Genomic DNA, 17,582 nt, shown 5'->3' on the forward strand with positions numbered 1-17,582 from the left:
TGAAAGAAGCCAGTATGAAAGGCTACATATTATAGGATTTCAATTATATGACCCTCTGGAAAAGGAAAAACTAATGAGATGGTAAAATGGTCAATGGTTGCCAAGGGTTTGGGGTTCAGGATGAACTGGTGAAGTACAGGGCATTTTTAGGACAGTGTTAAAACTATTCGATATGATTACCATAATGGTGGCTACAAAACATCAATCTGTCAAAGCCCATAATACTTCATTGTACAAATAATGAACCTTCATGTATGCAAATTAAAAAAAACATTTAGGTCAGGGGATTGAATTCAGACTGTGACAAGAGATTCTAACTGCATTATAAATATATAAAACAAGGTCACTGAACGGGATCTGATCACCCTGAAGGTGCTGATCTAAGTAACTCTAGAAATGAGTGCAGTCTGTAAGACTAAGGCAAAAGGAACCGCACATAAGCATGTTGTTTTTCATGGGATACAGGTTAACAATTTTGTATACTAGAATTGAACAATTAAATAAATGGATGGTAGAAGATGAGAACAATGGCTAAAGTTAGAACAATTCAAACAAAATAAAGTAGCATTAGATAATCACCAAAAATATAAAATAAATATTCATGAATCCATATTGCTATAAATAAATGAACAAATTAGTACATGGGAGAAAAGAAACAAATCTTCCATAAAGAAAAATTCCAAATAATTTATAGAGATATCCCACCCTCAAGGAGTGACAGTATGACTCACTACTTCTTAGGTATAGTCTGTGCATAATGACTTCCTTCTAAAGCGTACATTATGGAAAGGGGGGAAAAAAGAGTAACTTTACAGTGGAGAAACCAGACAAATACTACCTCAGTCAGGTGATCAAGGCCAACATCAACAGTGATAAATCATGTTGATAGTATGTGCCTTGATATAATGTCATGAAAATAGCACTTTGCCTGTGGTCTTTCTCCCAATAACCTATAACCTATAACCCCAGTTCCTTGAGAAAAATATCAAATTCCAATAGTGGGGTATCCTACAAAATATTTGACAAGCACTCCTTAAAACTGTGAAGGCCATCGAGAACAAGGGAAGTCAGAAAAACTGCCACTGCCAAGGGGAGACTAAGGAAACATGACAACTAAATTTAACATGGTAACCTGAATGGGATCTTGGCGGCGGGGGGGGGGGGGGACCTACATTAAATAAGAACTAAAGAAATCTAAATAAACTACTAAACTAAAAAAACTTGAGTTAATAATAATGTAACAACACTGACTTATTAAGTAACAAAAGGAGAAGATGGGTGTGGCATATATGGAAAGTCTTTGTACCTTCCCAATTTTTCTGAAGATCTAAAACTATAAAAAATAAAGCCTATTAAAAAAAAATCAAAAACTTTAACAGTGATAATCTCCTTATATTGGAAATATGGGTAATTTATGCCTTTGTCCTTATAGTTCTCTGTGCCACACAGATTTTCTAGGATAAGCTCTGTGTTGCTCTAAAAAGTGTAAACTTGTAAACTAGTGTTCAACTTGTTTAAATAGTAAACACTAGAACTGTGATTATAAATTTTAAAAGCAGACACTATTTATTGAATAATTACAATATGCTATATATTGTAGGCTAAGAATTTTAGCAATACTCTGTGTAGTGAACAGTATTATTCCTTTTTAAAATGTGAGGAAATAGAACATTAGAAAGGTTAAGTCCTACAGCTAATAGGTGCAGGTAAACTGACCCCAACATATCTTTTTATTTCTATATAATACAGCTTCCCCAGAATTACTTGTTCAGCACTTCATAAACTATTGCTAGTACATATAGTATCTTAAATTACTTCACAACAGTGCTATGAAGTGAATTATAAAAAGCCGTATTTATGTGAAACTGTGTCACAAGAAAAATGTGTGGCAGGCACCACTGCAGGGCTAACTCCATCAAAAAAGAAAAGAAAATCTCCATCAGATAACAACACAAGCTGCACAGCTATAGGAGAAACACAGTGGCTACCAAACCTACACCTAATAAGTTTTAAGTATTACAGAGAACTTGTTTTACCAGAAGGTATCATGAATCATACCTTTTCCCTAAGTAATAAAGCAGTCCTTTCAAAATGTGTCAAGTCAAAGAACTAAAATTGAATATTCTCCTCACACTACTTTGAAGTTCAAAGAGATATTGAGACTGACTTCTTGCCTTCATCAAGGCTTACCACCCCACCACTGCTCAAGTTATTTCAACATGTGACAGAATTGATAAACAGAATGAATAGCCTCTATCTGTGCTTTTTATGATGCCATTTCATGATTCCTTAACTCACAGGGTGACTCGACTGAGGCTCCTCTATTTTTAGGTAAATTGGTCTGTATCATGAAAATAAGCCAAGAGCAGAGTGGGGCCTGAGCAAGGGAAACCCAAAACCTGCCCAAAGAGTTACGTTAAAACATCAGTATCCATGAACAAGATCAAATACATGGATAATAATGTGGAGAACAGAGACAAAAGAAAAAAAATAAATTCCCTTACAACTTACAGCATTGACAAGTCCTTGAGACAGGCAGAGTGACCTTCCTCTAGGAACTCAAATGCCTCAATGTTTATACTTTGCTAAGGGTGAAAGGCAATCTTAGCTTGACATTAACCTGACCTCCATAGATCTCCTTTAACATATAATCGGAGGGGTGCCTGGGTAGCTCAGTCATTAAGCGTCTGCCTTTGGCTCAGGTCATGATCCCAGGGCCCTAGTATCACTCCCTGCTCTGTGGGAAGCCTGCTTCTCCCTCTCCCACTCCCCCTGCTTGTGTTCCCTCTCTCACTGTCTCTCTGTCAAATAAATAAAATCTTTTAAAAAAAACCCATATAATTGTAAACTTCTTTTATCTCTACCCCCACCCCCAAACATCCTCCAACCATATGGCCCATTGATATACATCTGAAGGATTTCATGACTAAGGTTTTACTAGACAGTAGTAAATTACACTTTTCCTAATAACAGCTAGCCCCTCAAGGTCCTGGAAGCCTTGCTTCTGAAATTCCTTAGAGACTTAGGCTATCCCTAACCACCTCCCAATTTGAAAGTATATATAATCATTCACTCCTCACAACCCTGGTACAGCTTTTTCTGCCCACAAGTCCTGTCCCCGTGCTTTAATAAAACCACCCTGTTTGCACTGAAGATGCCTCAAGAATTCTTTCTTGACTGGTCACTCCTGAACCCCAACATTTCCACATCAGATAAGAGCCTATCAAAATGACATAGAAGCCAGATTGATGGGGTACCCACTGGCTAATTCTGGGACAACAAGAGCATCAAAATAAAAAATTCAGGGGTGCCTGGGTGGCTCAGTCGGTTAAACCTCTGCCTTCAGCTCAGGTCACGATCCCGGAGTCCCAGGATCAAGCCCTTGTATCAGGCTCCCTGCTCAGGGGGGAGCCTATTTCTCCTTCTCCCTCTGCCCCTCCTCCTGCTTGTGCTCTCTCTCACTCTATCAAATAAATAATATCTTTAAAAAAAATTAAAAATTCGGGGCACCTGTGTGGCTCAGTTGTTAAGCATCTGCCTTTGGCTCAGGTCATGATCCCAGGGTCCTGGGATTGAGCCCCGCATTGGGCTCCCTGCTCCTCGGGAAGCCTGCTTCTCCCTCTCCCACACCCCCTGCTTGGTGTTCCCTCTCTCGCTGTGTCTCTGTCAAATAAATAAATAAATAAAATCTTTAAAAAAATAAAATAAAATAAAAATAAAAAAAGTTTTAAAAATTTAAAAATTCAACCTATAAGGAAACAAACAACCCAATTTCCAAGTAAAGACAAAAGATGTGAACAGCCATTCTACCAATGAAGTTATACGAGTAACAAATAAGCACATGAAAAGATGCTCAACATAATTAACCATTAGGGAGATGCAAATTAAAACTACAAGAAGATTGCAATGACGTGGATGGACCTAGAAGGTATTATGCTAAGCGAAATAAGTCAATCAGAGAAAGACAAGTATCATATGATCTCACTGATACGAGGAATTTAAGAAACAAGACAGAGGACCATAGGGGAAGGGAGGAAAAAATGAAACAAGATAAAACCAGAGAGGGAGACAAACCATAAGAGACTCTTAATCTCAGGAAACAAACTAAGGGTTGCTGGAGTGGTGGGGGATGGGAGGGATGGGGGACTGGGTGATGGACACTGGGGAGGGTATGTGCTATGGTGAGCGCTGTGAATTGTGTAAGACTGATGAATCACAGACCTGTACCTCTGAAATAATACATTATATGTTAAAAAAAAAAAAAAGTAGGAAAGGAAAAATGAAGGGGGGGAAATCAGAGGGGGAGACAAACCATGAGACTATGGACTCTGAGAAACAGAAGGTTCTAGAGGGAAGGGGTAGGGGGATGTGTTAGCCTGGTGATGGGTATTGAGGGCACGTTCTACATGGAGCACTGGGTGTTATACGCAAGCAATGAATCATGGAACACTACATCAAAAACTAATGATGTAGGGTGCCTGGGTGGCTCAGTTGGTTAAGCGACTGCCTTCGGCTCAAGGTCATGATCCTGGAGTCCCGGGATCGAGTCCCACATCGGGCTCCCTGCTCAGCGGGGGTCTGCTTCTCCCTCTGCCCTCTTCCCTCTCGTGCTCTCTGTCTCTCATTCTCTCTCTCTCAAATAAATAAATAAAATCTTTAAAAAAAAAAACAAAAACTAATGATGTAATGTATGGTGATTAACATAACATCATAATAAAAAATACTAATGATGTAATGTATGGTGACTAATATAACATAAAAAAAAAAACTACAAGAAGACATCACCAGCCACCTATTAGGATGGCTTTAAAAAAACCTGGCAACACCAAGTAGTGGTGAGGATGCAGAGTCACTGAAATGTTCACATACTGCCAGTGGAAAAGTAAAATGGCACAAACCATTTCAGAAAAACAGTCTGGCAAACTTTTATAAGTTAAATATACATTTACAATAGGATCCAACAATCCCATCCCTACTTTTTTACCTAAGTAGAATGAAAACTTGTACAGAAATATTCACAGCAGCTTTACTCCTAATCATCAAAACCTAGAAACTCAAATGTCAACAGGGGAATGGGTAACTGGAACACTGTATTACTCAAAATAAAAAGAAACAAACTCTTGATATATACAACACCTTGGATGAATCTCAAGTGCACCATGTTGTGAAAACAAACAGACTCAAAGGCCACATACTATATGATTTCATTCACATATTTTGGAAAAAACAAACCATGAGGTCAGAGAACATCTCAGAAGTTGCAGGGTGAGTGGTGTGTGGTTAAGGATGAGGAAAGGGCTTGAAAACAAAGGGGTAGCAAAGGGAATTTGTGGAGGGTTAGGGGAATGATAAAATTGTTCTGTTTTGATTGTGGTGGTAACTGCGTGAATCTACATGTGTTGGAAGTTATGGAATTGTACATCACAAGACTGAATTTCACTGTAAGTTAAAAATAAATTTAAAAAGAAAAATCAAGCAAAAATAATGATTATAAAGGAATAAATCCTCTAATTCCTTAAAACAGAAAACCAACTAATAACCAAGGAAGCTTAGGGACATCTGGACTAATCAACAGCACAAATCTCCTGATACAAATGCACTGAGAATTTGGTATTACTTCTGGGAATTTGGTATCACTTTTAGTCCTGCTAAAAGGGTTTACCCTAAATCTAATCATGAGAAAATATCCAAGAAGCCCAAATTGATATCATTCTACAAAATAACTGGCTTGGACTCTTCAAAAATGCCAATTACATAAAATGTAAAAACTCAAGAACTGGTCCAGAAGAAAGAAGTCTAAAGAAATATGAGAACCCAGTGCAATGCACAATCCTAGATTTATTTTTTCTATAGTAGACTTTGTAGTTGGGACAAACTGACAAAATTCCAATATGGACCACTGATTAAATATCAGTACTGTGCCAATGTTAATTTTATCATTTTGATCATTGCACTAGGGTTATATAAGAAAATTCCTGGGCGCCTGGGTGGCTCAGTTGGTTAAGCGACTGCCTTCGGCTCAGGTCATGATCCTGGAGTCCCTGGATCGAGTCCCGCATCGGGCTCCCTGCTCGGCGGGGAGTCTGCTTCTCCCTCTGACCCTCCCCCCTCTCATGTGCTTGCTCTCTCTCATTCTCTCTCTCAAATAAATAAAATCTTTAAAAAAAAAAAAAAAGAAAGAAAATTCCTTGTTCTTGGGCAGTGGGGGGAGACACTGAAATATTTGGGGGGTTACTTTAAATGGTTCAGGAAAAATTAATTACGAAGAACGCAAATGAAGTGAGCGTTTGCATTTGGCAAATCTGAGTGAAGGGTATCCAGGAATTCTTTGTAATAAACTTAGTCTGAAATTATATCAAAATTAAATTATTATTTTTTAAGATTTTATTTATTTCAGACAGAGAGAGAGAATGAGCAGAGGAGAAGGGCAGAGAGAGAAGCAGGCTCCCGGCTGAGCAGGGAGCCCGACGCGGGGCTCGATCCCAGGACCCTGGGATCATGACCTGAGCCGAAGGCAGACGCTTAACCGACTGAGCCACCCAGGCGCCCCTCAAAATTAAATTATTAAGAAAAAGTAATAACACCCGTGGGCTAAAAATAACAGATCAAGTAATCTAAAGGACAGAATCAATATGAACACATTTACTAAAATAGTCCAGGGAAAACTTGGCACTTACTCAGTATTGACTACAGAGGAGTAGTGTCTAGTCCTGGCACTCAGCCTGGAGTTCTAGATTCTACTGTGGCAGATTAGCTTGATGCTGTTAAATATCTGAATTACACAAGTAACTCTCTCCCTCAACTGTTTGCTTGCTCATAAAATGACTTTCGACTACAAAACAACACCTTCAAGTGAAGATCTGACTACACAAGAAGCTAACTGACCATATGGCTTAGAAATCACTCCTGTATTATAAATCAGCTTTTTGAGAATTTGATTAATACCAGCCTTCCCAAACTGTATCAACTCTGGGACAACAACAAGAGTATTTGGGAAACCACAGCCTGGGAACTTTAGAGTAACTATACTCTAAAATGGTAGGTTTATCAAGGCTGTGTAACTCTGAGAATTCGGCTTATTAGTTTTTCTATTACCTACATTCCTTCACCTTGTCACAGCCTTCTTTCAATCAACAGGTTTCATTACTCATAAAGACAAAATCAAAAAGAGTAAGACTAGGGGCACCTGGGAGGCTCAGTCATTAAGCGTCTGCCTTCGGCTCAGGTCATGGTCCCTGGGTCCTGGCATGGAGCCCCGCATCGGGCTCCCTGCTCCGCGGGAAGCCTGCTTCTCCCTCTCCCACTCCCCCTGCTTGTGTTCCCTCTTCCACTGTGTCTCTCTCTGTCAAATAAATAAATAAAATCTTTAAAAAAAAAAAAAAAGTAAGACTAAATAAGTTTAGTGGGAAATTATACTTCTCAGTGAGAAAATCATATGACAAGTACTTAAATAACTCCACCTAGGAATACTGCATAAGATACTCTTGTCATTTAAATACAACACTAATACAATCACTTCAAGGACACACAAAAAAAGGGGAGAATGTTTTTATTTTCATGCTTTTTCAAGTCTTGACATAGAAGAGGTAAACACAAACCACAAGTGAAAATTTTAACTAAATATGCAGACAGAACAGGAACGACTATATAAAGTTCAGGCCTTTACCCATAACTTCAGAATTGGGGAGTCTAATCTTAAAAAAAGGAAATGCTCCATTCATCGCTTACTCGATTTCCTTATGTAGTGGTATAGCTAGAGTTTATGAATTAGCTTTTGGTTCTGGCATACTTATTAAGTCTAATCTTGCTTATAGAAATAGGATCTTAAAATTTCATTCTCAAAACACTTTAAAACTCAAGCAAATGCTTTTCTTTTTTTTTTTTAAAGATTTTATTTATTTATTTGAGACAGAGAGAATGAGAAAGAGAGAGCATATGAGAGGGAGGAGGGTCAGAGGCAGAAGCAGGCTCCCCACCGAGTAGGGAGGCCGATGCGGGACTCGATCCAGGGACTCCAGGATCATGACCTGAGCCGAAGGCAGTGGCTTAACCAACTGAGCCACCCAGGCGCCCAAGCCAATGCTTTTCATTCAAGGATGTAGAAGGCATTCCTTTTTCAAGTCTGACTCATGGTTTTATAAAGCATAAAGATCATTTTTATTATTTCATCATCTATGTGCTAGATCGTAATATTCTTTTTGATGGTGATATATTCAATGACAGAAACTTATATAAAGAAAATTCCTTCTCAATTTGTAAACCAAAATTTCAAAAGCAAAAATGCTTGAAGTGATAGGAAGACATTTTTATGACACAAGCAAGCTACTGGTCTAAGCTGCTGGCATGAGCAAAAATAACAAAAGTACAAATTGTTAGTTAACCCTTAAATAATCTATGTTTGCTACAAATCCACAAATACTTTAAATATATTTTCTTCTGCAATAAAAATTAAGATAACCCCAATTTAAGCTTTTGAAGATGTTAATATTATGAATAAAATAGATTAACTTCCCCCTGAATGTCCAGTAATAAACTGAACCCCAAGTTACCTATCCCAATGACATAAAAATGATCTAAAGTGGATCAAAGTGCATTAACAAGTTCATATAAAAATGATTCTTCATATGCTCTTTTACTAAAGCCATCAATGCAAAAAGAAATGTAAAAGCTTGTTTCATACTTGAAGATTTAGGTAACCTCCAAGGCATCAAAACTTTTGAGATTTCAAATCTGGCGCTACAGTATGCAAAAATACTAGGGTATCCTAAAAAGGCAAACTTAAAAAATTCCACACATAAAATGGCCTAAATATCATTAATAATTACATTCTTCATAATCTTTTATCCAAAAACTTCAAAGCTATCAATCTCGTTCAGTGCTTTGAATGAACAATCAAAATAGTCCTATTTATTCAAGTTTAAAACTAAATTTCTCCTTTCTCAATATGGAAGCATAGGCGGAATAGACAATCAAAGTTATTTCATCCAACATCCTGAGTCTACAGACATGGAAATCATCTACAACACAATCTCACTGTGTCATCATCGATTCAGCTTCTTCACCAGTAGCGTCTTGGGAAATGTGGAGGTCTTCAAGCATCTCAGCCAGACTAATTCGAGGGGCTCCTTCATCATCTGTGTCACTTTCCACAGGAATGGTTGAATCTAAAAAAAAAAAAAAATACAAGGAGGATTTCAAATAAATACAAATATGGAAATATGCAAAATGCCTCCCCCCACCATCATTACTATTATTTAACCATATTATATCTGCAGTTCTTGTATCCTATCTAGAGCAGGCATTTAGTCACTAAATGAATGAACTACATAAATGTATCAATAAATATCCATTAGTGTAAGAATCAGGAACTTGAGGGATTATAGCAAGATACAAATAATATCAAATGTGGTAAAACAACATTTCAATAAGTTTTACTGTTCTGCAAGTATTTTTATTTTTTGTAAATGTTTAGTCAAGTTTTAAAAACAAACACAGAAGTCATTAATGGAATGAAAGTTTAAGATACCAAAATATTTATAGTGGGGTAATATATCTATACAAAGCAAAAGATACAACTTAAACACTCCTAAAACACTAACCTCTATAAATGTTTACATTTTTCCTAATTGCCTCATCTTCTTCAAGATCTTCAAGGAAATCTTGGTATTGCCTACAAAAAGAGAAAGAAACATTTAACTATTTGATCTTTACCAACAAAGTATGAAGTTATGTTTTCTTCATTTTCAGCACTATAAGATAAATGTGTTCCAAGTATTAAAATCTTTAAAAATAATATCTGAAGGTCAAATATGGATGTTAAATACTCTGACAAGTTAAAAAAAATCTTTTCTTTCAAAATTACATGATTAAAAAAATACATACTTGAATATAAGGTAATATTAAATATAAGACGAGAAAACGTCCTCCTACTTTACCATCCCCCCCCCCAAAGTCTTGTGGCCAAGTTAAAATACATACACTTTTAAGACCATAGTTGAAATAAATATGTACATACAATATCTAATTAATTTAACATTATATATTTGTAAATACTTATTTTAAATTACCTTATGAGATTGTATTTTGGAAGTATTACTATTTCCCACTCACATTTCATGACATAATTTTATTTAAACTCTTCATTTTTTTAGATATCAGTGTCTTCACCATCATTAAGGCCACTTCTGAATTGTCCAATATACTTTTCTAGAACACAACATCTTCATTTCTCCTTAAGTTGTTTGAAAAATAGCATATTTGATATCAATGGGCTCTTTTCTTTCTATCCTAAGTCGTAAGTACTGACTTGCTATTTGTGATATCCACAAAGTACTTATTTTAGCTTTTCAAATGCACTGTTTACAATAATGCTGCAATTCTCAGGCCAAAACCCAGGAAATAATAATATTAATATATATATATTATATATACATACATATATAATATCATTATATCCCCTTATACTGATTTAATTAACACAACAGCCTCTTACACTGATACAATTAACACAATAAGAATACAAAACTAATACTGAATGCAACAATCGTGTGATAACTATATATAAAAACTATACAGATTTATTATAAGGATTTCCTTTGAGACAATATATAAGGTTTAAAGTAGGACCTTTCATCATCTGTATCCATGTTTTCTTTATCTCTTGCAAGCTCTTTCAGTTTCCAGTTTCTACGACGCTGACGTTTGGTACGGTCATAATTCTTCTTGATTAATACCTAAAAGTAACAGCAGTATTTGCAAAGTTACAAAAAAATGGGAATGAAGTAAAGAGGCCTCAAAGTCCAACAAAGTTAAAAAATGAAAGACTATGAGAAAGCCAGAAAGTCACCAGACTGATGACAGTTGGTTACATCTTAGGAGACAAAAGTAGGGATCAAGAGGCAGTGTCAAGAGAACTTGCAATATTTTTCTACATGTACTTAGTATTTTACGAAAATGCATTCTGCCATTATTTTCATAACTGTTAAAATTTAATAATTGAAATTTTCCAGTGATTCAAATTAAATTGCTTTTTTATACCAAAAACTTCACATTTCTAGTGTCTTTTTTTTTTAAGATTTTATTTATTTGAGCGAACAAGAGAGAGAGGTGGAGAGAGAGTGCGAGCAAGTGAGCTCTAGCAGGGAGGAGCGGCAGAGGGGGAGGGAGTAACAGACTCCCCACTGAGTGCAGAGCCCGATGCGGGGCTCAATCCTAGGACCCCAAGATCATGACCTGAGCCAAAGGCAGCTGCTTAACCGACTGAGCCACCCAGGTGCCCCTCTGTTAGCTTTCTTTCTTTAGACACAGCAGAGAGGGAACACAAGCAGGGGGAGTGGGAGAGGGAGAAGCAGGCTTCCCGTAGAGCAGGGAGCCCGATACGGGACTCGATCCCAGGCCCCTGGGATCATGACCTGAGCAGAAGGCAGACGCTTAACCAACTGAGCCACCCAGGCGCCCCTGGTGTCTTTCTTTATACCAAAGTTCAGTTCTCAGCTACCATTCACATAATCATCCTGAAATATTACCACAGGCAGACATTTTCCCTCCCTTTTATTACTACTAATAAGCAGTTATAGATAAAACTTTATCTTTTACAAATATATGTCCTAGGACAGTTTAAAAAACTGAGTAATAAAAATAATTTTACACAATACAAAATCTTGTATGACTGTCTTGATGGCCTTGACTCTGTTAGGCTTTTATCTAAACTATGCTTCTATTTCCTAATTTACTAATTAATAAAAGCACAAGTGGGTGGTGAGGGGGGAGTCCTTCTTATACCATGACTTCATTTTTGCCCACATCTAAAGAGACTAGTGAAGATTAAGCAATCAGGAATTAGGGTCTTTCACATTCACTCTTGCTTAGGATTCTAATAAACTCATGTTAGAATTTAACAGGCTTACAGGCTTTTTTCAGAAGAAACATTCTTTCTCTAAAACTCAACATTGTAAAGATTATTTTCAATTGCAATTACATGCAAACCTGAAAAATCTGAATAATGGTTTTAATTCTAAACACTTTAACTGAACAATATATGAAATAAGCTGAGCCAAGAAGAATGAACCTAAATTAAGTTCTAATGGTCATCATTTTTAGCTGCAAATTTATTTTTGCTCTACAGATGATATCAAGCATTTTGACAGAGAATGGAAATTCAATTATAAGAGCAATGAAAAACTCAATAAATCTTGGATTTTCCCCACAAAGACACATGATTAAATATGAAGACTTTTGCCATTATACCTTAGCTGCAATTTCTTTTTTTTTTTACTTTTTTTTTTTAAGATTTTATTTATTCATTTGAGACAGAGATACAGAAAGAGAGAGAGTGAGCACGAGCAGGGGGAGAGGCAGAGGGAAAGGGAGAAGCAGGCTCCCTGCTGAGCCAGGAGCCCAATGTGGGCCTCGATCCCAGGACCCTGGGATCATGACCTGAGCAGAAGGCAGACGCTTAACCATCTGAGCCACCTAGGCGTCCCCCGTTAGCTGTAATTTCAAAAGAACCTCTAAATTGATTTGTTACTTTCATAAATGTGAACTCAACGCATCTTACCCATAAGTGTTATTATATCAATCCTCTTTAACACAGGAAAAAAGGAAAAAATCTAAAGCCTTACCACATCTGGGACTCTATCGGAGTTCATTTTGTTGACATACTCATCATTTAAGTTACAGTTGGCCAAATCAAACCTGAAATAAAAATAATTAAACACTTAATGACAAAAACATTTATTTTTTCCACATTCCTTCTTATTTAATGGATGTTCACCCGAAAGTTCTAGAATTAACATTTAATATGCTTTCCCACATTAAAAGTTTTGCAGTTTACTATACAATGAACATGCCTCTACAGATCGGGGTAAAGATAACAACACATTCTGATCTCTAGGTTTCACATATTACCCATCACTGTCCATCTTACTATGTACTTGTAAAAGAGTCGGAACAGACATATATCAGTATAACATTAGAATTCAGTTAGATGGTTCAATTTAATTAAAAAAAAAAAAAAACCCACAAGAGCAAAAGTAATGCCTATGGCATGCTGGTAAGCTCTGTATTAGAATAGACTGTCCAATTCCTGTGAAGGATTCTTACATATATGGCTTCCATATTTTTAAAGTAAAATATTTGAGCAACAGCATATTCATAATAAAAAACTATCCACTCCCCAAAAAAGCTACAAATATGATCTAACCATACAACTTCAGGGTTCAATTACTCAAAATCTTGGATTAAATGATTCTTTAAGGTGATGGCCAAAATGGAGTAACTATGGGCTTTTGTCCAATCTAGTTTAATTTAGTTATCAATAAAGTGAACTGTAAAGCTCCTAAGAACTCTTAAATTCTTTGTGGAAACACATCTTTGGTAGTATTTTAGATAGCTTTGCTGGCTCCCAAAGAAAATTTGCAATGCTAATTGCCAGTTTAAAATACTGTAAAATAATACAAACCCCAACACCAGGTCTCCAGGATTTAGAAGATGTCCCAAATGAGTACGACAAAAATACTGTTTATCTGTATTCATTTCAGAAGTTTTCTGTACCCAGACTTCCCCAAGTGTATGCTTGACAGGAAAGAAAATGCACACTTCAATAATCCAAGCATAACTCAAAATGCATCTCACAGAAACTAATACAATGTTAATTTTGGTTTTCTAATTTTCATTTTAAAGACAGCAATTGTTTTATTTTTCAGATCTCTGAAACACTGTCAAAATTAACAAATTACTGTACTGAGTACAGAAAAAGACTCAATAAGGAATATATAAAATAAATATCTTTATTAAGATTTTGAGACTTTATAAAACATTAACAATATCACCTAAATACAGACATATATAGAATTTTCAAAACAAATGTTTTCACAGGGAGATACATAATACAGACTGAGCAAAAAGAATAACTGAAAAATCTTAACTCCAGGAAATATCCTAACAAGCCCCTGTTTTACACACAGTGTTCAAAAAACCAAGGTTCAGACAAAGCAATCTAGCAATCCCAGTGGCACTACTACTACTAGAGAACCCAAATCTTTATGAAATCAATATTTTGGATGTGGGCTATTTGAAGTATAATCCTTTTTGTCCTGTTGCAGAAACAACATCCCAACTTTGATTTTTTTTTTTTTTTTAAGTAGGCTCCATGCACAGCATGGAGCCCAACACATGGCTTGAACTCATGACCCTGAGATCAAAACCTGAGTTGAGATCAAGAGTTGGACGCTTAACCAACTGAGCCACCCAGGTGCCCCCCAAGTTTGAAATTTTAAATTAGAAAACCATTAAAGTCTCTTTCCAACATAGGATTTTATAAGCAATTATAACTGACATTTCAAATTTCCAGGCTGAATTAAATACAGCACTTGCCAATACTTTTTACTAACAAAAAGAGATGTAAGTAAATGGCATCAAAAGCAAAATACTAAGAGTTATAGACTGGGGAATTAAGGAATCACAAAGAGATAGAGGGAGAAACTGAAATAAATGATAGTTTCCAGATTTAGGAAAGAACGGAAAAAAAAAAAAAGTGAATTACCAATTTCTTCAAAATTAAACATACCTCACCAAATGATACCACAAACATGCTCCTTGGTATTTACTTGCCAAAGGAGTTGAAAGCTTATGTCTCTACAAAAACTGCAAACACAAGGATGTTTATAGCAACTTTATTCATAATTGCCAAAACTTGGAAGCAACCAAGATGTCCTTCACTAGGTGAATGGACAAACTCTGGTAAATCCACACAGTGAAATGTTATTTGGCACTTATAGATTATATGATTCTAACTATATAACATTCTGCAAAACTATAGACAGTAAAAAGATCAGTGATTGACAGGGGTTAGGAGAAAGGAAAGAATGAATACGCAGAGCACAGAGGATTTTTAGAGCAGTGAAAATACCCTGTATGATACTATAATGAAAGACACGTCCTTATACATTGACCAAACTCAAAGAATGTACAACACTAAGAGTGAAACATAATGTAAACTGTGGACTTTGGGTGATTATCAGGTATCCATGTAGATTCATCAATTTTAACAAATGTACCACTCTGATGGGTGGGTACTGATAATGGAGGAAGCTATGGCATGTGTGGAGGCAGGAGGTATATGGGAAATCTCTTACCTCCTCTTAATTTTGCTATTAACCAAAAACTGTTCTAAAAAAGTACAAGTTGTTAAAAAAAATTTTTTTTAAGGCATGGGGGCTCCCAATGATTAAATCTGGGACAATATGAATGTCCCAAAGGAGAGAAGGAAGACAGGCAAGCTAAAAAAAAAAAAAGAGTGAAGGGGGCCATTATTAAGTAAAAGATTTAAGAGGTAAAACATTCACATTCAACATATGGTCCCCAACTGGATACTAGTTTGAATAAACCATAAAAGGCATTTGGGGACAAATGAGGAAATCTGAATATAAACTAAGTTTATACAAATGATAATACTTTGATTATGTAGAAAAACGTTCCTATGTTTTAGAGATGCATACTGAAGTATTCAGTAATTAGTGATAATATAACATATACTTAAATTCAAAATGTTTGAAAATTTTTAAAGTAAAAAAAGGTTTGTCATTTGGTCCTCCTATACAAAGTAACGCTAGGAAATCTTTTTCACAATAAACATTTTTAAAAATGTTTCCAACATTAAAGAGAAAAATGAACTTACCAGATAGTGTAAGTCTAATAAATTTCACCACAATGACCACGTGTTAAAAACAAATAACATACAAACATGGAATGCATTTGTAACCTAATGAGGTGTTAGCTTTATGTGGAACCACATAAAAAACATAAAAATACAAGAGAGGGACCAGAACAGTTAAGTTGGGGGGAAAAAAGATGGGGAGGATGGAACTTACCTTTTTTGATATCATTCCAGCACCTGCATTGCGTTTTGGATCTCGGACTATGCTGCATTCCATCACAATAAACTCCTCTAGCTGTTTGGGATGGCATAAACTATTGAAAGGGTGACTCCAGAAAGTGCTTCCATCAATATCCGCAACTAAGTATAAACATAGAACATCAAGAATGAAGTATTTCAAAAGCCACCAAATATATTAGGAAGAAGTTGATATATATGAACTGGGAAGCATGAGGTCAAGAGACCACAGTGGCAACTCTCTAGAATCATCATTTATTCCTATAAATCAGCCCCAAACTTCTCATAGCACAAGAAAAATTTCAGGTGTCAATATCTTAAGTAGTTACTATCATCAGGACCCCACATAGCTAAGTGCCTTTAGAATAAGATCAGGGCGCCTGGGTGGCTCAGTGGGTTAAGCGCCCTACTCTTGATCTCAGCTCAGGTCTTGATCTCAAGGTCATGAGTCCAAGTCCTACGTTGGACTCCTCAAAAAAGCCTACTTAAAAAAAAATAAAGTAAGTAAGATCAGATCCACTCAGTTATATAGTTGTTTCATGCGCTGGCACTTTAGAAACCTTATCAGTCTTCTTAGCTGCTTAATAAGAAATAAAGTTCTACCTGACAGATATTCATCCCAATACTGCAAAAAGACCTTTGACTTATGAATTCTAATTGACAAGAATAAGTGACTTTCTAAAAAATGTAAACTTGATTTTTTATAACAGAAAACTTACATTACAGGAAATACATAAAAAAGATCAAGAAGTAGATGCTCCTATCAATATGAGATCTTCTTTAAAAAATAGTTTTACAAAGGGAATGTTAAAAATTGTGTAATATGATAAAATGAATTAAAATTCATATTTAAACTAAATGTTTTACTGCATTATAAGTGAAATGTTCTAAACTTCAAATAGTTGCTATACACTAAACTTGGCAATGAACTTAATTATTCACAAAAATTAAATGAGGTAAATAAGTCAATTTCAGTAAAAAGAAACGGACTAACCTAGTAAATTTTTTAAAATTCACAGACTTGTTTCTTCAAATAGAAAATTCAGGGGTAACTTATCAAAAGCTTTAAAAATTCCAGTGTTTTTTAAGAATTAAACAGCAGTAAAAATCTTAACTAGTTTTTCATAACAATATTACTGAGAATATTTGATGAAATTAGCAATATAAATTATTACAGCTTGCTGGACAAAACTGTCAAGGCAAATATTTCCTAAAACTTACCTTGTAGGGTATTTGGATCTATGAGATGAATGGCACTGGTCACTCGAATACACACACAAATCTGGTTCATATTTCCCAGGCTTTGTGCCAGTTTTGGAGACAGACAAACAACATTATCCTAGGCATAAGAACTAACATTTAGAGTGAAGCAAATCCTAAGTAACTGTCTCCAATAAACACTCATCAATATAAACCTGATCCAAAGTATATGTGCCCAAACCAAAATGTTATTGTTAATTCTATTTATTAACAAAGGGCCTAAAGAAAAGAATCAAATCTTGGAGAAACAGAAAATAAGCTATTCCTTCTAACGATGGGAAGATCTGTCTTAATAAAAATGTTTTAAAAGTATTTTTCCAGATCTTATTCACTAAAGTATTAAGTTTATTTTCAATTTTATTGAATTTTAATTGCTTATTGCTCTGTGGTAATACAGTGTACATTCTAAACAAGGTATTGTAAGCATCTG

The 17,582-nt window shown here is 35.7% G+C and overlaps 1 protein-coding gene across 2 annotated transcripts in view; it reads right to left on the reverse strand.

Moving 5' to 3' along the window:
- Positions 1-7,532: 7,532 nt before the first annotated feature.
- The window catches only part of NMD3 (NMD3 ribosome export adaptor), a 33,263-nt gene continuing 23,213 nt past the window's right edge, over positions 7,533-17,582 (reverse strand). For both annotated transcript variants that reach the window (XM_045903443.3, XM_064585744.1), the window contains exons 10-16: positions 17,114-17,231; positions 15,870-16,015; positions 13,460-13,572; positions 12,621-12,693; positions 10,627-10,733; positions 9,600-9,670; positions 7,533-9,164 (exon numbers count right to left, since the gene is read on the reverse strand). In XM_045903443.3, the coding sequence (XP_045759399.1) occupies positions 9,031-9,164; positions 9,600-9,670; positions 10,627-10,733; positions 12,621-12,693; positions 13,460-13,572; positions 15,870-16,015; positions 17,114-17,231 (762 nt within the window). In that variant the 3' untranslated portion in view covers positions 7,533-9,030. The remainder of the gene's footprint in view (positions 9,165-9,599; positions 9,671-10,626; positions 10,734-12,620; positions 12,694-13,459; positions 13,573-15,869; positions 16,016-17,113; positions 17,232-17,582) is intronic.

Source organism: Mirounga angustirostris, unplaced genomic scaffold (assembly GCF_029215605.1).
Source record: "Mirounga angustirostris isolate CCGP_5_RB_7025 unplaced genomic scaffold, mMirAng1.0.hap1 SCAF_1, whole genome shotgun sequence".
Lineage (NCBI taxonomy): Eukaryota > Metazoa > Chordata > Mammalia > Carnivora > Phocidae > Mirounga > Mirounga angustirostris.